The sequence below is a fragment of the Aulostomus chinensis genome, chromosome 2, assembly GCF_037954235.1.
Source record: "Aulostomus chinensis isolate RoL2024-O1b breed Wild chromosome 2, RoL_Achi_v1.0, whole genome shotgun sequence".
NCBI lineage: Eukaryota > Metazoa > Chordata > Actinopteri > Syngnathiformes > Aulostomidae > Aulostomus > Aulostomus chinensis.
This window is the reverse complement of record NC_141321.1, coordinates 20731853-20755208: the sequence shown is the minus strand read 5'-3', so window position 1 is coordinate 20755208 and position 23356 is coordinate 20731853. Positions and strand designations below refer to the sequence as shown.

Below are 23356 nucleotides of genomic sequence, written 5' to 3'. Positions count from 1 at the left end.
AAGGTCGTGTAATTTGAAAGTTTTGATTTCCAGGCCTTTGATAAGTTCTAAAGAAATTGGATGAGGCCAGAAAAATCAGGAAGTTTGCTTCATCGGAATTTGAATCTTTTTTGTTGTTGTTTTTTTTAATATTGATATATTTATCTTGTATCAAACAAGCATTTTAGTTGAATTATTAAATTCTCATTAATTTCTCTTCATTTTTCATGTGAAACAGGTGTGTCCAAGAACATTTGGACTCAAAACTGCGGGAGGGTCATGGGACTTGTCCTGTGAAATGGTGTGATTCCTGCTGCTCTTGTGTGATTAATCTGCCCTTCGTCCACATCTTTACTCCCACAGGAGAGATTTGCGTAAATTTGCTCTGCAGCTTTAATCTCCCAACACTTTCTCATGATCACTGAGCTCTTCCTGATTCTCCTCAACTCCAGTTTCTAAGGAGAGTAAACATGGCAAACAAAGCTTTAAAGGCTCATCAAGCCCCTTCCCAAATAAACAAGCACTGTGTGTGTGTGTGGTTCTCATTTGAGTACTACACAAAGAACAACTACCACCTGCTCATGATTATATAATGCCAAACATTTAAGTAAAAAAAAAAAAAAAAAGCATCTTTGAGTTGTATAACCTCACTGTTGTCATCAAGCAGGCAGAGTTGTGAGTTTCTAGTTTCCATTTGGCTCCTGATGAATTATTCATCAGATGATGCAGTAGAGTCCTGAATAATCTTTCCTAGAAGCAAACGCTCCCCCGAGGATAAGAACACCGTCAACACGTACATGGCGATTGCTAAATATTGTGAATGGGGCACTGCAGGATCTACACATGCTAGAGTTGGGATATATACAGGATTGCATGAGTCTGACACCCCAACCCCCTACACACTGTCTCCATTTCAGCTCTACACATGATGCTCGTGGAGGAGAGACAAACACTTTCCACATATTGGACGATGATGTACATAAACTGCTGGTTTGTTTTGGATTTATCGACACATTAACAAACTTGTCTTTAAAAGATTCACCCGGACATGTGTGTTAAACCATATTTTCCTTGTCGAGCACGTGTACAGTACTGCTAACTGTACTGCTGATGGATTGTTGGAAGAGCATGACTCGGTACACTTAGGAATTAAAGAAAAGCACGATCCCCCATCTTCTAGTTTTTCTTTTCTTCTGTCATATCACTTCTGAGAGCATCTCTGTGGGACCCTGAAGAGAGAAAGCAGATGCACGATGGTCCAGACTTCCTGTTAAACATGTATTTTAACTGAGTACTTGTGGCAAGACGATCCGCCTGAGGCTTCGCTTGATGGCATTCCTTCTGAGCGACTGTGTTCTTGTGACTATCTGAGATGTTGCACACAGAAATCAAGCTCACGGTGAAAGAAAATGTGAAATATTTGGGTCACAACACATTGAGGAGATGTGACCTGTGCCTGTTTATAGAAAAGATGATGCTCATGGTGCTGTCAGCTCTGGTTTATCACCCCTGGGACCCAGATGGTATTTGCTCTCATACAACTGACACTTCAGGTTTTTGACCTCAACTGAAGAAGCAGAAGCTTTCTAATTTCTTAAAAGGATTCTGCAGAATCAATACAGTGGAACTTCTCAAAAGTAATATTTTATTTCGATTTTAAGTGTTATAATGGGTAATTGTGTTTCTGAAGCTATTTGTTTTCATGGTTTCTCAAGGGAAAACTGTATCTAGTGATCACCCATCCATCCATCCATTTTGGGGGGGCTGGAGCCTATCCCAGCAGCTTTCAGGCATGAGGTGGGGTTCACCCTGAACAGGTCACCAGTCCATCACTGGACCAACACAGAGACAGACAACCATTCACTCTCACAGTCACACCTACGGTCAATTTAGAGTATCAATCAGCCTCGTCCCCTCTTGATGTCTTTGGACTGTGGGAGGAAGCTGGAGTACCAGAGAGAACCCACACAGGGAGAACATGCAGACTCCACACAGAAAGATCCCGAGCTGGAGCCGGGGCTCAAACTCTGAACCTTCTTGCTGTGAGGCGACAGTGCTGTACCGACTGTTTCCCTCCGTTCAAACCACCACAACTTGAGTCTCTTATGATCACGATCGATTCTTTCTTTTCATAAAGCAAACGTGTCAGAGGCTTGGTAATACACTGGGAAGTACTCCAGCTCTTCCAGAGCTCAAGTGAGATAGTTTTTATTTCAGGAAGTTCAACTCTCACCAAATATACCAGGGGAGTTTCAGCCATAAGGACACTTGGACATACGGATCACCTTCACTAGCTCTCCGAGCATATCTGCTCTTGTTCCTACTTATTATACTTCCTAAATTGAATGAAATGCTGTCACTGTTATACTTATGTGTGTTATTGTCATCCCTTGTTTTAAATGTTGCACCAGATTTACTCTCTGAATCCAATGAAGATGTATTAACTGATTTGAAATACTGAATTTTGTCTGAATGGGGCGGATTGCGCCTTTAAAACTTACACCATAGATCGCGTCTGCTGTTAAGGTAATGAAAGAATAAATACAGTAAATTTAGAATCACTGACAGCCAGAAAATAATACCTCTAGTTTAACATTTATCCTCCGAGGAAGATATTACACCAATCATCCCCTTTTAAAACGCCTAATTTATCATCACCATAGTTTTTGTACTTGAGAGTCACTCAGTTCGGTTCCTCTTCTGCCAGCTGTAATGTTTGAAGGCTGCTTGGGAGAGGACGCGTGTGTTGGTGTTAACTGTCCTTGAAACGTGACTCAAAGATGGGGCTCGAAGTCGTTTGACAAGCCGGTGATGGAAGATTATCTGCTGACATGAGGCTGCGCACACGGCGCGCTGTGCGCCAAGAACATCGCCTCCTCCAGGGAGGCTGGCCAGTGGGGGAGTAAGGAGAGACAGTCATTTTTTCCTCCGGTCCTGAGGGGTCCTTTCTCTATATAAGGCTCTCCGAGCAGCTCCGAGGCAGACACAGTTCCTACGTTCTTCAGCAGCAGCAGCAGCAGCAGTCGGGTCCTCTCACGCGGGAATAAGATCCACTCCTCCAGAGGAAACTGCTCCGTGCGCCGAAACGCACCAGCAACTGGATACTAACAGAGGGAAGCGGAGGTGAGCGACGCTATTGAATATTTCACACGGAAATAAGTTGCAGTTTTGCTTTTAATTTGTTCCTTGCTTTCGAGCCTGAAGTGTAGTGCTGTTACACAGAACTCTAACCACAGATACTCGGCTGGGTTTGACACCAAGCTACTGCACAATATTACTATTCATGATGAGTTTGCAGTCACACTCTGCTCAGGAAATGAGATCAGAAGCTCTGAAGAGTTCAAACGTTATAATGCCAGTGTTTCTACCTCCTTGAGATGCAAGCCTTTGTGTTAAGGCATCTAAATCCTATTGAGGTGTGTGTACATGGTGTGGAGGTGAAGTGAAGGTCAGTCCCTCTTCAGTCCTCCAATGGCAGAAGCTCCCATGGGCAGGGCAACGTGCATATGAACGTGTGGCCCTTCAGCTCTGTCTGTCACTCTGGTATAAAATTCAGAAGAACCATGAGAAGGGCCCAGACAGAGGAGCTAGTGGGGGGGGGGGGGGGTCACAAAGAGGGGGAGAGAGAGAGAGAGAGAGAGAGAGAGGAGCAGGGTGTGGTGCTTCAGCTGCCCGCTGGCTCACTGTGCCCAGAGCTGGCACATTATGTTGACACAGAGCCGGTGCCAGACCTCAAGCCGCCTTTTCAGCCTGAGGGAAAGAGGTGAAGGGATTCAAGGATAAGAGCAACCAGCGCGAGCTGCAGCTTGTTTATTTTCTCTTTCTTCTCTGATCACACTCTCTGACTGGTCCTCTTTCTGTGTAAAAGTCTGTGATTTTGAGATATTTGGTCTCTCTAAAACCTGAGATGTCCTCCCTCTTGGGGTCAAAAGCAGGGCTGATTACAGATTACTGACCTGGGATGTGTTAGGAATGCACTGATGGTTCAGCAAGGAGTCAAACTGGACTGGACTCGGGTCCAAAGTCCCACCCTGCTGCTCAGCCTGGCTTGAGAATAATCCGAGAGCATCACTAGATAATCATGAAGGGCTTTTATTACTCTGTTGTACATAACAGTAAGAGTATTGTAAAGACAGAGTAATATTTCCCACCTGAGCTGAGAGTGCAGTGCAGTAATCTCCTTCTGACTTCTTCTTAGTTGACTAAACTGTTAGGTGAATGAGTTTGTTAGGTTGTTTTTTTTTTGTCTGTGGGAGAATAATTGAAGCTGATCAATATGTTTTGATAAGACAATGCAGTAACTTGAAGGTTTCTCACGTGGTCACATGACACGAAGGACAATAATGTATTATAAACAATAGAACCTTCATGTTCTGAACTGGACTATGTCCATTGTAGCATAATGATTTTTTTTTAACAGCTACTGAAGGTAGATTATTAGGAACAGCCCTTGGGATAGCATCAAACATGATGGATAGTTGAAAAGCTTCACAAAGTTTCCCCATTAACTGTTTTTACTCATCAACTGCAAACTGAATAAGCTGAGTGGACAAAGAGCAATGCAGTTAGAGCAGGCGACCTGCTGCTATGAGCAGTTATGATGACATCGCACAGGGATTTATATCAGGAATTATATGTATTATTATTATATATGTCTGTAGGGATTCTTTAACCCATCCTGATCACTGCTGGATGACTTGGTTTGATTTTCCTTCTGTTAATACAGTGAAACCTGTGTGCATGTGTATTAGATTGACGCTGTAATTGCATCAGGATGTTCTTTTAGCACTCTGCCTGCTTCCCACAGCAAGGCGAGACTCATTAAACGTTTCCTCTCTGCAGGTTCTGTCTGGAGCACATCCACACATCAAAACTGTCGACTGCAGCCTGAACTTCCAACCCAGACGCTGCCATGATGCCCGGTGCTGTCACGGCCTGGATCCCCGTCCTCTCCCTCCTGCTACTGTGCATCAGAGACTCATCCTCTGTCTTCCTACCTGATTCCAAGGAGCTCCGGCAGCTGCTTAGCCGCTACGAGGATGAAGCGGGTCAGGACAGTCCCAGTAAGACCCACACCAACAGGACCAGAAGATCTATCCGCTGGTCGGACCGCGAGGAGATCGTTGAGCTGCACAACAAGCTGAGAGGCTCCGTTTACCCCACATCTTCCAACATGGAGGTCATGGTGAGACATGACTGCAATTACCACCAGTTATTGTTCTAATGAGACATGAAAGTAAATGTAATGTGTCAGCAGCAATACTCAGCTGTGGGGATTAGGGTTTAAAACTCCTTCAGAAAGTGTTGTTGCTTCAATAAAAACAAGCTTCTCTCAGCTGGAAACATGCAGTCATGATGGTGGACTATTAGCAGCCTGCTGTGCAGGTCTTTTACAAGCAGGATAATAATGCTGAGTCTGTCCTGCTAGGAAACGGCTCCGAGTGCTGGGTCAGTGGAGGACAGAGAGAATTAGGCTAAAGAGAGACTTAAGGCACATCAAGGAGTCAAGTAGAAGAGGAATTATTCTTCACAGAAGGTTACTGAAAACTCTGAGGTCCATAAAGTTGTCTCAGGAGTGTGGTTATAGCCGAGTAGGAAAGTGTCTGAAGATTTACTCTGCCCAGTGCTTTCTCAAATTCCAGTGAACAGGCCGTGTGTGTGTCAGTGTTATTGTACGGGTGTTTGGGGTTACAGTGGTGTCTGTGTGTGCATTTGTAAGCGACCACCAAAAGGCTGGAAATTTACTGAGGAGATGTGCTTTTGAGGGGCCATGTTGTATGCTGCCCCCCCACCCCCACCCTCCATAGAGGGAGTCAGGTGTCTTCTCCGCTTTCATACCCTCTTCGCTGCTCGAAGGAACCCGTTCAGGAAATGTGGATAATTCAACTGGGATTGGTGGAGATTTGTAGCGGACTGGGGCCAGGCGCCAGCTGCCCCACTCAATTGTCACTGTCTAAGGTTGATGTTGTGTTTGTATCCAGCTCAGTTTCAGCTCACGGGGGGAGGAAGGAAGGGCAGGTCTTGAACAGGTTGCGGTGGGAGTCAGAACAAAACCAGGATTCTTCTGCTCTAATCATGATGCAACAGGTGAATGCAGCAGGTTATTTCATGAATTCACCTGTTCTGATGCTATGCAGGAATGGGACGAGGAGCTGGAGAGGTCGGCCACATTCTGGTCAGAGGAGTGTCAGTGGGATCACGGGCCCCAGGACCTGCTCATGTCGATCGGACAGAACCTGGCCGTTCACTGGGGCAGGTGAGATGCACCAACAAGTATTGTGCTGTCAGATGTTTTATCTTTTAACCGTGAAATTGTGACCCGCTTGAGACTTTTTTAATGTTAGTTTGGATGAATTAAAACAAGTGACACACTGCAAACGTAATTAAAGCTGTAGAGAATAACTTTTTCTTCTTCGGGCAGTGACAGTTCTTACGGCCCCTGTGGTCAAGTGATTGCCTGAACCCGCTCCATCGATAACTGATAACACTGGGAAAGTTAGAAGAGCTGCACAGTTACATCATTCATCCACTCTCTAGTGAGTTGAGGGCAAACAGGAAGTAGCCATCTCTGCCAGTGTATGTCTCTGGATGACATGTTTTGTTTACTGAGCATGCTCAGTGGGCATCGTTCCAGTGAACTCCTTCTACTGTGAGGTGCAGATATTTGATGAGCTTAATGAGCACTGTGTGACCTCGTTTGTTGAAGGCTTGAATATATGGAACGCTCATTCATATGTTAAACTCATTTAAACTTTTTATATACTTCTTCACTTTTTTATTATCGAACCTGCTGATCTGGCAAATGCTGCAACAGCGAGTAGTTGACGGTAAACTACAGTGATGCTGTAAATAGATCTACTTCTTTAAAACAATCTTAGCATGCAGAGTGAACCCAAGTTCTTGTATTCAGGTGGATATTTGTGAACCTGTATGTGTGTGTGTGTGTGTGTGTGTGTGTGTGTCCATGCAGACACCAGACACAGTAGTCCTCTGTGTGTGACAGTGTATGGCTATCGCAGCAGGTGCCATTCCAGGAATCTGCTCTCATTCTCACAAACCCTTCCTTCCCTCCCTTCCTCCCTCCCTCCCTATTCCCCCTCTTTTCTTCCTGCGCCAGCAAACCCAGTGTGCCGTCCTTTTTTTCCACTCCCCCTCTACTCTCCATTTAGAAGCTCAGCACTTTTCAGTACCGTAAAAAGCGATGTTTATAATATGGGCTTGAACTGATTTGTTAGGCAGTGGAGCCATGTTTGGATTCGCTTTGATTCTTTGTTTTTTAAACCTGATTTTATTTCCCCTGTTATGGACGGGAGCAGATGTTCTGTGTGCTGGTACAAAATCAGACTCGTCATTTCAGGCCTGAAGGAAGAAGAGGAGGAGGTTCATGCAGTGTTTCACAAGTCTAGCCAGAGCACCTGGCAGTTCCCTCCCATATTTCCCTTTTGCCCCTGGTACCTGAGTGATAGGTGACTGAGCTTACTTTGTGTGTGTGTGTGTGTGTGTGTGTGTGTGTGTGTGTGTGTGTGTGTGTGTGTGTGTGTTTGTTTGTGCTACAGATACCGCTCTCCTGCCTTCCATGTCCAGTCCTGGTATGATGAAGTGAAAGACTACACCTATCCCTACCCCCAAGAGTGCAACCCCTGGTGTCCAGAACGCTGCTCGGGGCCCATGTGCACCCATTACACACAGGTAAGAGAGTGTGTGAAGCTTGGGTAGGGGGTTTTAGAAACAGGGGCCAGGTCTAAAAACCAGTTCAAGATAAATAAGAAATGCAGTGCTTAAAACTCATCAACTGGTTACACATTGAAGTGGTGTGGTCGAACCCTCGCGTGCTCTGTCTGCTAGCCCTGTGCTGCTTATTGAGTTGCAGCTTGAACTCTCATGAATGGGGCATTGAACATTTTGCTGTTGTTGTAAACAAACATAATTTCCTCTGGGAGTCTAGACTATTCAACGAATAAGGGAAACAGTGAAGCTACAATTAAAAAGTTCACTTTTGGAAATGTTTCATCACAGCAGACCTATGTCCACATCGTTGATTATTTATGCAGCCTAGTTTAAAATCGCGACTGGGACTTCATGAACTGATCAGATCAAATTATAGGACCTTAATATTCTAGTGGAAAAGTTACATTTACCTTCACTCAGCCTGTCAGTTGACCACCCTTAAAGATGATGAAGATACAATTTAAGATCCTTTAAAAGAACCTCATTTCTTCCTAAATGTACTCTTGAATGAAAAATCAAGAAAAACTTAAGACTTTTTTTTTGGACGAGTGCAGCCTTTCTTAACATTTCAACTTACTCTATACAGTATTTACACATTTGAGAGGAAGTTTGCTCTTAAGGTAGTTTTGTGAATATGACCTCGACCTCACTCTTATCCTGATCATGTTTTGCAAGGTTCTGTTGAAGAGAAAGCTCCCCGTTTGGGAAGTCTAATTTTAGACTTAAGTCATATTCCCCCACTTCCTTTGAGCAGCATGTCTCTGTCTCATGTCTCTGCTGTATGTAGGATATTTATATTCATTTATCTGTTGGATAGAGAACATGCCGCTCAGTGAGGACTTTCCTCTCCTTGCATATTTCACAGCATTTATGGACAAAGTTACTGAGGTTCAGGGAAGTTTAAAGGCTGGAACGGATATAATAACTTACAGACAGTGAATACAACGATGTTGACGTCATGTAGAGTGGGCAACAGAGACAGGAAGTGAGGGGCGGGCAAGAACACAAAATAAAAAACTCCACAAAATAGAACCAAATCTGGATGCTTCTCGGCTCAGACTTTACTTTGTTGCTGCTGCGATGAGTTTACAGAAACATCCAGACTCCTCCCTCTCCCCTCACCCTGAAACCTGATCTATGCCATCTGGTAGTCATTCCCAGACACACCAGACATCCCTCACCGCTTGACCTGGATTCTTGTGAAGATGCTGCAGAGAGGGGAGAGTACCAAATCTGAGCATCTTCCCCTTCTTTTGACTTTTCATTTCTGCTAAAAGTGCCGGTGTATGTGCCGTCAAGATGCAGTCATCTCCTATAAGCACTTGGGCTGGGGAGAGGTTTGACCCTCTGTAGTTGTAGTTACTCTCGGTTAAACTACCAGCACACATCAGTCTGTGTGCTGACTCAATGGTTCCAGTGGCCTCGAACTATACCAGGAAAAACACGAACATTCCTGAGGAGGGAGAGCACACATGTTTGAGAGATGGGAGGAAAGTGAGGAGGAGTTTTGGAACACGCTGGCTTGTATTCGCCATCAAGTGGCACATCATTCATCTGTAACACCATAGCAGCAGTTTTCCGTTTAATAAGGCATTTTATTTTGCCCTGGACAATATGCTGACTTCTACTCACTCTGAGTGAGATATTGAAAACTGACATTTTTTTCCAGTATTAAGTGGATGATGAGAGTGATCTTGATTATATCCCGACGTGTTCACACGTGATGAGCGTTTGACTGGGGCAGAATAACAGACCACGCGCTCCACAAAGTCCCAGTGGCCTCATTAATTTTAGCTGCCAATCTAGTTGCTTCCTCTGGAATGATTGATGGAGCTGTGAGACTTTGGGGGGGGGGGGATTTTATAGTTTACCCTGCCACATGTGTCCTTTCGTTCATCAGTTGTTTGTTCTAACACTGGACATTCTTTACAGGTGGTCTGGGCAACTACTAACCGAGTCGGCTGTGCTGTGCATGTGTGTCCAAGGATGAACGTGTGGGGGGAAGTGTGGGAGAACGCCGTTTACCTCGTGTGCAACTATTCCCCAAAGTAAGTTCAGTATTCCTCCATGTTCTGTTATGCATCAATACCTTTTGCTCTCTGAATGCTTGTTTACATTTTTTCCTCCTTCACAAATGCTACAGTGGATGTTTCTAATATACTTCATCTATGAGCTGCTGCCTGTTGCACCAGTTGTCTGAGACACTGGATGACATATTGGGGCCATTAAAATTCCTCCTGAAGTCAGAATAGAAAAATAAAAATGAAAGCAAAGGGAAAGAAAAATAAGAGCCTAGCAGGCGCTTGTTTTCCAGACAGCCCACAGGATGTAATCGCCTGAGAGACAACGAGGAGGGTTTTTATTAGTCTTTGGGACTAATGACTCGTAGGTGTGTTGACCACAGGCAAATTGAAGTCATTTCAAGGCCACGAGCCCAGCCATGCTTTAGTCATGACAAAGTCAGACTTTCGTCAACCTGTCCTGTCTGTGCCCTCCTGCAGAGGCAACTGGATCGGTGAGGCCCCATACAAGCATGGCCGCCCTTGTTCCCAGTGCCCCCCCAGCTATGGAGGAGGATGCAGGAATAATCTATGTTACAAAGGTGAGCAACGCCGCATGGTTTGCACCCAGAAACGTTGATATTGAATACATTAGCAACCTGGACTCTGCTTGTTCATCTGATAGACTCTCAGCGCTCAGAGACAGAGGACATGAATGAGGTAGAGAAGCCTCAGGTGCCGCTGCCGCCACGCACCACCGCTAAACCAGCACCAAAACCCAAACCCTCTCCTCCGAAGAAACCAGCGTCCAAGCCCTCCACCCCATCTTCAAAGACTCCCACTAACGCTTTCCTGGGTAGCTACAGCAACAATTACACATCACTACAATCTCTCATATTGTCTCACGTTGCATCACTTAGTTTTTATCTTTGCGTCTCGCAGCTCAAAACATCAAGTGCGAGACTAGACTGCGAGATAAGTGCAGAGGAGCAACCTGCAACAGGTCAGATTTCTTATTTTGACGTCTAATCAGTTTCATTTTCATTCCCCTTTTCCCTCAGTTTCAACTCGTGTCTAAACTTTCTCCAACTCTGCAGATTTAAGTGTCCTGCTAATTGCCTGAATAAAAAAGGAAAAGTTTGGGGAACTCTCTATTATGATGTGGTGAGTCTTATAGCAAGAAAGAAAAAACTTTCACGTCATGTACATTTTTATAATATCAGCAAACACTTACAAGAGTCCGTCTTTTTACTGTTTCAGCAATCAAGTATTTGCCGTGCTGCGATCCATTTTGGCGTGATGGACAACAATGGTGGAGTCGTAGACGTCACAAGAATGGACAAGTTTCCTTTCTTTGTCAGAGCCACAAAAAACGGCATCGAGTCTTTGAGGTAGACGTCTATGCGCTTTTAGTCTAGAAGAACACAGTTCCTGTCCTCTGGGATCCAGATTTAGTGCAATTTTGCATTTTTCTGTTTCTTAAAGCATTGATATATATTTTCTTTTACAGTAAATATAAACCAGGAAATGCATTTGTGGTGGCCAAAGTGGAGGGTAAGTGGGTACTTACGTGTATTTTTTCAGTGAGACGTGATTGCATGTACATTCACTCACTTAGCAACACGTTCACGTTTTTTTTCTTTCCTCTCTGTGTAACAGAAATGTCAGTGGATTGCTACACCACAGTTGCTGAAATCTGCCCCTTCAAAAAGCCCTCTTCAAACTGTCCAAGGTGCTCATCACATCCACCTGCTACCGCGTACAATAATCAGCCATAAAAATGAAGCACATTTCATACTTAACTACTCAAATATCCATGACCAAACAGACAAAAATGAAAAAAGTATATCAAAAACTCAGGTTTGATGAGGTTTTAGCAACTCAACAACCTTCCTCTCTAGAACTTGATTGGCAGCAGAGATTTCATTTTTCCCATTGAAGCCTGACAGAGTCAAGATGTAGACGTAGATAACAAACAAATCCAGAAGTGTCTTTTGTGAATTGTTGTGAATTTGACAGAAATGTTTCTTCATTCAGGGATTCAGTGACCTTAAAATCACAGTTTTTCTATGACTACTACCCTCTCGTCTTATTGGTTCCTCAGAATCTTCTGTCCAGCCGACTGCAAATCTCAGCCTTCGTATTGGTCACCAGTGATTGGGAACAATATTTATACAGACGTGAGTAATACACTGCTACACACACACCGATCACAGACACCATCCAGGTCTGTCCTACTTAAAACAGAAATTCATCTGTTTTCCTGGGGAGCGATATCTGGGTCTGGTTAAGTTAAAGTGACTTAGTGAGACTTGGTAGCTCTGGAAAGCTCTTCACAATGTGACTCAGAGAGAATGGAAGTAATGACGAGGTAAACCTTGAAATTGCCAGGAAAATATTAGTAATTAAATGTAGTTGACATAGAAAGCACAACAGGGGAAAGGTGAAGAGATGTGTAAACTTTTAGAGGGTGATGAGGCCTAGAGTGGGTGCGGGAATATCTAAGCAATGGAGTCAGGGATGGGGAAGGGGAAAGGAAGAAGATCTGAGCGGATCGACTTGAGGACTTGGTGTAACAGAAGGAGTTGATGCCGTCAGTCAGCTGAGTCCTTGCCCAATGTGGGACCTATCTAGAGACTCCCAGCAGGTTAACTGTGCCTGAGAGATGGAAGACCCTGACAGATAGGCGTTTAGGAAGAATCATTCATGCATCATTTCTCCCGGTGTCACCAAAACTGTGTTAAAAAAGGGTGATGGCTCACTGTGATGCACCATCCAGATATAAATTTGTCAGCTAATTTAGGAGTTTCCAACTGACACGGTCACATAGTGTGTATGTGGATTATGTAACAAGCTTCCACCATGTATGAGACTGACCCAAGATGACGTCCAGCTGGCTAGAGAACCCAAACTATCAGTGCTTACATACCAGCTGTCACAAATCCGGGAGACATGTGGCTCATAGCAAAGTTGGCCAGGAATGTATTTCTACAGCTTAGTTGGATGTCGGATCGATATGAGACATAAAACTTTTGTCTCGAGTGATCGGAGGAGTGTACGGACAGCGTGATCTGTGTTTGGACTAGAAATGAACGATTCTGCTCCAGACTGTTGATAAGAGATCGTGGTCTGTTGTGTTGGAGACAGACTTCTGGCTCAGACTGTGGAACAACTGCTCGCATCTGTGAGCGTATCAGTGTGTGTGTGTGTGTGTGTGTGTGTGTGTGTGCTGACGGGGGACAAATTAAAGGAAAAAGCAACATAAAAAGTTATAGAAAGTTGCTGAGCGACCACCAGCCGTCACAAAGCTTTCAATGAGGCTTGACATCGATCCTACGGGTTTCTGGATTGCTCCCGGAGGGTTGAAGACAGACCTTCCGAAAGATATTTACTAATTTTGATGATGGAAAGCTGGGTTGTGATCTGGTGACTGTGAGAGCTACGATTCACATAATTTCTGTGCTCATAAAATGTTTCCCATTAATCTGCCACCTGCCTTTTGTCTCTCTTCATGTACTAAATTTACTGCCATGCTTTCTCCTCACAGAGCTCCAGTATTTGTAAAGCAGCCATCCATGCTGGAGTCATCAAAGCAGATGGAGGAGTTGTGGATGTCCTACCACTGGACAAGAGAAAGAATTATGCTGGCGTCTTGAAAAATGGCATCCAATCTGAAAGGTATGACACTTCTTTTAAGCGATTGTCTATTTTTTTTAAAGATGTGCAGCTCACCATTGCGAGTTCTAGACATGCATTCTTTTTAGATTTGGCTCCTAACAATCTCACTTTTAAGGGGCCGTGTCTAGAAAGTCCTGTTTTGACATGGTGTGCGATGGCTTCCATCAACAAGAAACCATTTGGCTGCTGTGAAACCACAAAGTCTCCTCAGTTCCAGTGTAAACTATCAGTTAGAAATAAGGGAATGTGTTTGCCAGCAACATGTTAGTAAAAGAGTAAGAGCACTGCCACGGTTGGACTGTCATAATGCATAATAATAATGATAAAAAAGATCATCAGTGGATTTTTTTTTAAAACACTGGTTGTAGATTGTGGGGTGTAATCGCATGAGTTCATTATGAATCCTTCCATGATGCCAAACATCTCGTGACTTGATCTTGAAGTTAAAAAGCCTTTATAATCCTCAAATGTGATTTGGTGTTTTATTCTCTGCATATTCAACTCTAATTACAATTAAAGTTTCTCCACCCAAACAAGCACAAACGAGAGGGAGCGAGTGAGACGACAACCATCAGGAGTTTTTGTTGTGCTCCGAAGCATCTCTGAAGAGAATGTTAATGAAATCGGCTAAATTCAGAAAGAAAAAGAGAACTGATGCATTAAATAGGAGACGGAGAAAACTTTTCCATGAAAGTGAATTAAGTTTCATTTAGAGAGGAAATTCAGTTAAAATTGACAACACTTTCAGATAGAAACCTATCGAGTGTCTGTACTTATCTATACCAGCACGTTCAGGGGCTGTGACTGGTTTCAAGACTGCATTTGAAGGTCGAATGCATCACAGCAGCAGTGCAAGTTTGTCCCATTTCAAAGGTAGTAATTCGGTTGACTTTTCCTGAAATCAGAGAATCTCGGATCCCCTGATGAAACAGTGATAGTGTAGTCTCCTCTCGAATTGAATTAGTGGACTCGAACAATTCAAATGTTGAAAAACAATGGGCTTCGGCTAAGCTACAGAACTCTCGGCTTTTGTTGTCTGCTGCTGGTTGCGAGGTGAGCGGAGCAGAGTCTCATGACAGAAGTGTAAGGGCAGCAACAGCTGATGATGCTAAAAAAGGAGACCCTCGGTAGACAAGACCGTTTCGTCTAACAACGCTCGGTTTGGCCCGCTGAGACGCAGCTACGGTGCAGCGAGGAGGCGGATGGGTGGACAGGTGGTGCGTTGAGACTTGTAAGGGAAATAATAACGACACTTAAAGGCCGTTCACCTAACCGATCCAGAGGAAACGCAACACCAGACCTATTTGAACAAATTTGAGGTGCGTGTGGTCATTCTGGGAGGTCTGGAACCAGGCTAAAAGAAATGATTAAGAATTGACACTGAACCTGGATGCCTGGACCACATGGGATGAGTTCTAAATTCAATTGAAGTTAATTTAAAAAGGTATTAAATATAATATAAAATCAATACAAGACTCAGCTTAAGCTTAAATATCTAACCACTGGAAGCACAATAAAGAAAACCTTGTAAAATTATGGGAATATTTGACCAGAGAATCCAAAATATGTTTGAGAAATGTTCTTCTATTTACCGTATCTTGATTTATGTGCGATGTGTAGTGGGTTCCTTGCATGCACGCCATGTTTCTCACATCCCTCTCATGTCTGTGGCCGGTTCCAGAGGACCAAATTCAGGCGAGGGAGCTCTTTGTGGGCAGTTCTGCAGGCATGTGGGGATGTAAGAGTAATGGTGTGGTTTGGTGTGTGGACGGGCCACACATGGGATCTTTGCTTACTTTACTCAGGCATTTCAATTGAGTGTGCAAAGTGCTGAATGGTCAAATAATCAGACCAGTCTGACTGCTATGAAATCTGCAGCAGAACTGCAAAAGGCCTCTCTTAGGGCATTGGGCTAGGAGGTCAGTAAACGCCTGAGTGAAAGTCCGTCGCTTGTGCCAACATCAAGGCGGTTGGTTGGGCAGTTTGGACTGGACCCTGCTGAAGTAATCACGGCCTATCGGGTTACTCGAGGGGAGATGTAAATGCTGTTAACCACCTAGTAGGTGCTTTTCTATATGGACAATTATCTGTGATCTGATACCAGTTGCACAGCCTGTCATGGTTATTGATCATGGCAGAGCTTCAAGGTCTCTCCAGTTGGTCCCTGGGTGCTGCACACTGCCGCCCACGCTGCTGTATAGCAGCTGTAAGCTGCAGAAAAACAGCAAAGACTTCTATAAGTTGAAGCGAGTCATGATGCCATTTTTTTGGCCATTTGGCGGATGTTTTTTCCTAAAATGTGGGCACAACGACTGCATACTTTTTAATGGATTTAGCTGCTGGTGGGACAAGACTTAACTGCAGACTTACAGGTGTAAGTTCATGCGGTGTGTGCAGGGCTCGGTTCACTAAGAGTCGGCCTACTGTGTCTCTGTTATATCTCAGGAAATAACAATCCTGACATCTAATCGGTGTGATCATGCTTCTTTTTGCTGATGCTCAAGACTGGAAATCTGAAATGCGAAGTTGGCCACATGGGACTCAGAGCTTGATTGCTTTTTATAACTCCTTGAGCCAGACATCGATTGAGATCCTCTTGTAATATTTCAGCCTTTACAAGCCAGGGTGATTGAAAGTTCCAAATACCTGTCGGGCTTTGCTGATCCTGTCTGTAAGACGGAAATGAGGGCTACAAAAATTCTTGTGTACAAGTTTGTGCATAATGATATTTAATGAATGAGGCCTCTTATTACATAATACTACAATAAAATCAATATGTTCCACTGTTTATTGGAGCCTAATCTACCTAGAGACTAAAATATAAGAAGTAATATGCTGAACCCCTCTCAGTTACTCACAAACGTATCATGTCCTCTCTCCATTTGTAGCAAGAGCAACACAGAGGGAGGTTCCTTCCGTGTCTTCGCTGTGAGGGAGTGAGGCGTCCATTAGGAGTTCCAAAAACCAACAGAGTCACCTCAGTTGCTCTTGAAGAGCAGGAAGTGCCCAGAGTTTGGATCCCAGGTCCTTCATCCGTCTCCGTCTTCATCAGAAGTGTCTCAACAGATTCATAGAGACTTTCCCCTCGAGTTAATTCACAGCAGCTGCCCACTAAAAGACATTCTCCAAAAACTCCAGATCGCGATATTTCTTAAACATGTTTAATCTGTGAATACCGAATGTTTCTATAAATTATGAACAGCTGGTGCTGGATTTAGACTCAAGTTAGACACATTATGTTTACATTGATGTTCTTATGATAATTTTTAATTTGGTTTTCATACACAGGAATGTATACTGATCACACTTTATTTAATCAATGTGTACAGAATATATGATATTTTGTTTGTTTTAAAAATGGAGTACCATATATTAACGTTTTTGTATGTTTAATCTTATTTTATTGCCTTCTTCTGCTCAGCTGGATAACCGTAACTTTTCTACTCTCGATGATTTAGACTGTGAAGCCAAATCAGAGTCTAAATTGTATTTATAAGTTAAAAGGAAGGATCAGTGGTGAATGGATGTGTGTTTACAGGCAGCATGGATATCGTGTCTTTATATTATAAAAGCATGTGTGGCTTCACACATGAGGAGGTGATGTTGAGAAAATTCTGTTCGCTCGTGTTAGTTTGACGAGGACGGGTCTGAAGGATGGGGGCAATAGTGTGGATGTATTTAATGACAATCAGACAGCAGATATATATGGCATTTTTGTATTTATTGTTGCCTAATTCTTCTTTTCCTACGCTTCCCTGTGACTAAATGAGATATAAACATATCCCTCCTTTTCCTTCACCTAGGACAGATGAATGTGTCAGACACAGTATTTAGCAATCAGGCCATATTTTAGGTGTGTAGGAATAATTTTTGAACGCTTTCATCATCAAAGTTTATGCACTTTTAACAGCTGACAGTTAAATACAGAATCAGACACGTGTAATGTCTTTTATGATACTGGATTTCAGCGCTGCTGCCAGGGTCACAGCCCCGATTATGACGTCATCTCTCCACACATTCCCACATTTCTGCAGCAGCACTTCAATGCACAGAAGAAACATAGTAAGCATTCCTGGGTAAAACAAATGAAAAAGTCCAGTTTTTGAGGCGTTTCAGTAAATGTAGCCAAACACACCAATAACACCATTAATCGCTGTCACTCCAACATTTACTTCCTTGAGGGTAATGGCCATGTTAATCAATCATCAGGATAAAGACACAACAGCCAAATTACACAAACACCTAGCCAAGGAATAATGACTCAGTAAATCTCTTCCTTCAAATGTATTTCAGCTTTATTTCTTTATTCTACCTCAGTCCTGTCGCTATGCTAGGCATTTAGGTCTTTACTATACAGCCGTTTTAATGGGAAGTACCATGGGTTTTGTAAAGTTATGGGACATGTAAATAAATACAATGATTTTTTTTTTTTGTCTCTGAATAATCATTTATGCAGCAAGGTGATGATTAAAAACAACGTGTGAATTTATCTCAGTATTTTTTATACAGGTGTTGGATGGGTTCTGTATTTTTTTTTTTTTTTTGCACAATTTGAAAATAAAGTATAACTTACTTACTTGGACTTTAAGCAATGCCTCCGTTTTCTTGAAGGATGAGTTTAAATAACCGTTCACTTATTTATCGTTTAAATGTTTTTGGAACATTTGTCCATTCTGAAAGTCAAGATTAAATTTCTCAATGACCGCTTTTTAAAACTTTTCTTTTTAAATGATGTGTGAGGGTCCAGATATGTCAGCTTTACTACAGTAAAAGTACCAATACAGCAATTTCCTGCATGGAAAGTTCTACAATACAAATAACCATTCGCAGCAAAATATAGTTAAAGTATTAATGTACTGGTTTGCTCTCTCTGTCTGATAAATTATTAAAGATGACATCATTAATAAAGAAGCATCCATGTGTAATCAGCATCTGCTCCTAGTTTGAATTACTTGATAGACAGTTTTATATCCTGAGAAGCCCAATCATTTGACCACCGTGAGAGAAATTTACAGAGAAAAATCTGCTGTTAACAACTCATAGACATCTGACACTGCCTGCTGCTATTTGTAAGATTCAGAAGCCAAAAATGTTGGAAGCTTCAGGTTTAAGCTGTAGCAATGCCTTGTATTTCAAAAGCTTGTCATGTCAGCACCGAGTAAAATCTTCATCTAAAAACTTCTAACAAGCTGTCAAATAAATCCTACAAAGTAGTCCTCTTAAATATGGTGGGGTGGAAGTATGCAGCACCATATAGTGCTGAAATTACAATGCCCACTCAAGTGAGAACTTGAGTAAATGGTTACAAACCGTTACTTCCCATCACTTCCCAGGAATGACCTTTAGACCCAGGCCACCCAGGATTGATCCGCCATCTTTTGAAGAACTTCTTGTGGATATGCGCAAGCAGAGTGACGCAGAACAATAAACTGAAGCTTTGACTTTTATTTCGGGACCTCATACATAATCTGCCAGCTGTACCGATGGTGTTGTGAGATTATGGTGGAATGGTTACAGGGGCGAAACCTAACCTCCATAAATTCAGACAGAATTATATTTGATCCGTTTGCTTGTCATAACCTCGTAAATTCCATTTGAGACTCCAAGGTAAAGTTCACATTCATAACTCGATGCCTGTTTGTTACAAGCTGACTGGTGTGTAAGGATCTCTTAGAAATGCCTCTTTTACTTAAAAATAAAAGTGAACATTAGACAGAGAGAAGACTTGAACAACATTTTTGTGCTTTTATTGTTCAGTTTCAGTTCATGCTTGGTGGACAGGGCTTTGGCCACTTTACTGAGAAACAGCCACAACGGGCGTACGGGACTTTTTTACTCCCATTGTCAAAAGAGATAAAGTTTTGTGCACTGGAAAGTTCCAGGCTGCTGAGAGGAAAGGCTCTGGGGCTCAGTCCAACACTGACTTTGCTTGCTTTGCGCAACAGATTGGATTGGTTGAACAATTAATCACGGGACTCAAAGGCTAGTTACATTTGACATATTTTCAGTTGTCATGAAGCGTCAGAAGTGAGGAAATATACAAGGTATTTTACTCATAATGAAGTTGTATCAGTCTAACTTAAAGACAATCATAACAGGAGGATCATAAAAAGCATCCTGAGATACTAGAGAAGGGAGGTCTGCCTTCTGTCAGACTCTGCATGCAGATTATTTATTGTTTTGCTAATTTGAATGGGTTGGATATGCCCCTGACTCACTGGCACCTCAGAGTGACTTAAAGTAAATAGTGCCCATAGTGTTTAGAGCACCATTTCTTAAAGGGAATTTCCAATATTTTTGAAGTTTATGTAACCCGCTTATTCACATTTTTGCCCTCTCTGTATGCTTTGCAACACGCACCATTGCAGTGTTGTCATCTTGTCACATTCTATTTTTACACACATTTAAAAATATGAGCAGACGTATACATTTATCTGCCTCTTGACTATAACTAGGAAAACTACAGTCAAACAACTGCACATACTTGGCCAATAATTCTGATTCTGATCCTGATAATTTTGATACCTATCAAACATTTCGACCCAAACACATGGAAAATTAAGGCCTAGGTTGAAAAATACTGGAATTTCCCTTTAACTCTCCACCACATGGCCCATAGGGAACAAAATCCCCTCTCTGTCCTGTCATTAAGTCTGGCTTCACCGGCCAGCTGCTCCCTGTAGAGTTTAAAAGGAACAATGTGAAGGCTCTGTGTTTGACAGGAGTTTGGTGAGCAATGGCTCTGAACCCATCCACTTTGACTAACCCTTGAATAAATTGATGACTCTAGCTGAGTTGCAGGACACCACAGAAATTAGAGAATAATGCAGTGATTCACCATAACTGTAAAACGGATTTGCAAGTATGAGGGGAAGTCAACTGACTCATAATACCGTAGGACAGGGTTCAAGTTTGAACCGCAAGAAGTTCACTCTCATGTGTGCCGGAGTGGGAAGACTGTGTGTGGCTGGGCTAACACTGTTATTACCACATTTGAACTCTGGGAATTTTATTGTAAAGTGGGATAAGAGGTTATTTAGGTGTAGTTCAAATTCATTATATGGGACCTACAGGCAGGATGTTGACTTCTGGACAAAAGTGAGCAATAGATTCCAGAAGTCCACTGATATTTTTGTGGCTCCAAAGTAATTAGGATTTGGTAGACATGGTTTCAAGAAAACCAGGTGTTAATGACAGTCATAGCAGAACAGACAATTTCTTATAGGAATTAGATGAGACAACATATTTGCCTGTAAGGGACATGCCACCTTTTGGGGAAAAAACTTAATGTCTATCATTTTTAGTGTCAGGCAAGCAAATAGATACCTAAATCTATCCTCTCTGTGTGCATTACAAATCTTAGCTTGTTAGCTTAGCTAGTTAGCTTTACTGCAATGAATATTAGCAGTGGGGTGCAGGAGCAAACGCTCTCAAAAGTTGTGAAGTCCACTTTTCTCTTTAACACTTCGTCTGCATTGGTAGAATTAGGGTTGTGCTTAACATTCTTAGTTATAAAGAACCTGGAGGATTACAAGCTGCTGTTATCTTGGAGTCAGCTTTCAAATGCCCCGCGGCTAGCATTCACTGCAGCTAAGCTAACTAGCAGTCAGCAATCCAGAGGACCACAGGAAGGAGAAAAGGGTATCAACCTGCTTCTCTGGCTCTAAAATGGTGGACAAGGAGAGTGTGTTCTTTTAAATATATCTCAAAATATGTTTCAATCTTGACCCATCTTTGTCTTTTATTTCTTCTTTATTGTTGTCTAATTTGACCATATAACCCTGATTCTCTCTCTCTCTCTCTCTCTCTCTCTCTCACACACACACACACATGCACGCGCAAAAATGTTGCTGCGGTTTCACAAAACAGTTGTCTTCTCACATTTCTTCTGCATTATTGTATCAATTGGAAATATCACGTGTTGGATTTCCAAAGTGAGTGAAATATAATATTGGACCATTTTCCCCCCAATAAAAAAGTGTATGGAATTTAGAGCCATATAGCCCACTCCATAATTAAACAATTATACCAACAGATGTTGATGACAACATAATTTGTAGTTGAACAGATGTGCTGTCACAGCTCTTCTGCAGAGGCGCAAAGCTGATGAGTGGAAACGCTGTGGACAACGAAGGAAACTGAGAGCAGCGGACAAAAGATGTTAAGCAGCTGGACGCTGTCACACTGATCTACACCCCTGAAAGGTCTGGACAGAAGTGGTCTTAAGGAAGATTTTCCTCCTATGTGGAGCCATAATCGTGTGTGCGAAAACAAAAGAAGTGGGCGCTCTGGACCGAAGAGTACACATTAAACGCAAGGTGGAGAATGCAGATGCTGAGTGGCTGGAAAGCTATAAATCTGAGCCAAGTTAACAGCGAAGCAGGTTTGGGGCTGCATTTCTATACATATTTTATTGAAGGATTTGGTCAGAAATTTTGGTCTTCGAAGAACAATCACGGAGGCATCTAATTAGAGCCAAATTTACTGTGCAGCATGCAGCAACCCCAAACATGCAGCCAGCCTTAACCCCATGGTGCCATCCATCCATCCATCCATTCATTTTCTTCCGCTTGTTCTTATTAGGGTCGCGGGGGGGGGGGGGGGGGGGGCTGGAGCCTATCCCAGCGGCTACGGGCAAGAGGCAGGGTTCACCCTGGACAGGTCACCAGTCCATCACAGGGCCAACACATAGAGACAGACAAACATTCACACTCACAGTCACACCTACGGTCAATTTAGAGTATCAATCAGCCTCGTCCCTTCTTGATGTCTTTGGACTGTGGGAGGAAGCTGGAGTACCAGAGAGAACCCACACAGGAACAGGGAGAACATGGAGACTCACACAGAAAGATCCTGTGCCCGAGCCGGAACTGGAACCCGGAACCTTCTTGCTGTGAGGCGACAGTGCTGACCACTGCACCACCATGCTGCCCATCCCATGATGCCTTGATCTCAAAATGTTTTTATTGATACTTTGTCCATTTTGTCAAAACGTGAAGATCAATAGAGATTCCTTGAGTCATTACCATATCATGAAAATCCACCTACCCACTCATCTCATTTTATATCACCATATACTGGTGAAAAATACTAATGATTTTGGTAAAAGCATAGAAACAGTATGAAAAGCATTGGGTTTACTTAAAGAGTAAAAAAATGGATAAAAAAAGAGTTATGTTATTAACAATGGGTTTCCTCAGTTGACATGCTGCTGTGCGTGATGTGAGATCAGTTCTTGGACGACGATGTTGATGTGCACAGGGAGTGGTTTCTATGTTTTCAGGCACAACTCTTGGCTTTCTGAGACTCTAATATGACAGTTTGTAACTTGCTATGTTGGACATTAGTTTAATCCAGTGCTCAAATGATGAGGGTTTGACTGCTTTCCATTATTCCATTGTCTACTTTCCATTCACAATACTTCCCGACAGTTTTCTGAGCTCATGCAACCGCAGTCTTCTAAGGATAATACTCACCATACATAGGGTGGGACGCTTGGTTACTGGGACATTAAAAAGTTATTTATAAAGATAAAATTTTCACCAGAGATAGTTAAATCTGAGCTGCCCTGGTAGCTCACCTGGTAGGGTGTGTTTACCACAAAGACAGGGTCCTTGATGCAGCCTGGACCCTCTGTTATTGTCTCCTTCCTCTACTTTCATGTCATTCTTAACAATAAAACCATCAAATTTAAAAAAAAAAATCAGATGTCACAGTCATAAAGAAAGGTCTGTTTGGACTGTTGTGTTTAGTTCTGGCCCCTCAGCATTGGACTATTTGCTTGTGGACTCCAGATTCTGGTTTAGTTAATTCCTGTTTTATTTTGAAATGTACTTCTTTCCCCCATTTGCCTCATCTCGTCTTACTTCCTGTCCTCCTATTGTCCTCACCTGCGTCTCGTCAGTTTATCAGCTCCTTGTCGGCTCTTGTGTTCTTCACTCATCTCTTGTCCGGTAAGTGGTCCTGTTGTA

General features: G+C 42.8%; 1 protein-coding gene across 2 annotated transcripts; it reads left to right on the top strand.

The window, feature by feature from the left end:
* Window positions 1–2771: 2771 nt before the first annotated feature.
* On the top strand, window positions 2772–17967 carry crispld2 (cysteine-rich secretory protein LCCL domain containing 2). Of its 2 annotated transcripts, none has more exons than XM_086194713.1 (15): window positions 2772–3102; window positions 4822–5164; window positions 6117–6235; window positions 7536–7668; window positions 9640–9755; window positions 10209–10309; window positions 10393–10563; window positions 10650–10710; window positions 10805–10871; window positions 10968–11098; window positions 11218–11261; window positions 11367–11439; window positions 11812–11887; window positions 13255–13385; window positions 16274–17967. In XM_086194713.1, the coding sequence occupies exons 2-15, from the start codon at window positions 4892–4894 to the stop codon at window positions 16323–16325; spliced, it is 1548 nt and encodes a 515-aa protein (XP_086050839.1). In that variant the 5' UTR covers window positions 2772–3102; window positions 4822–4891; the 3' UTR covers window positions 16326–17967. The 2 variants fall into 2 exon arrangements, with proteins under 2 accessions (XP_086050839.1, XP_086050848.1); XM_086194722.1 differs by lacking the exon at window positions 2772–3102 and adding an exon at window positions 3663–3742.
* Window positions 17968–23356: the final 5389 nt, after the last annotated feature.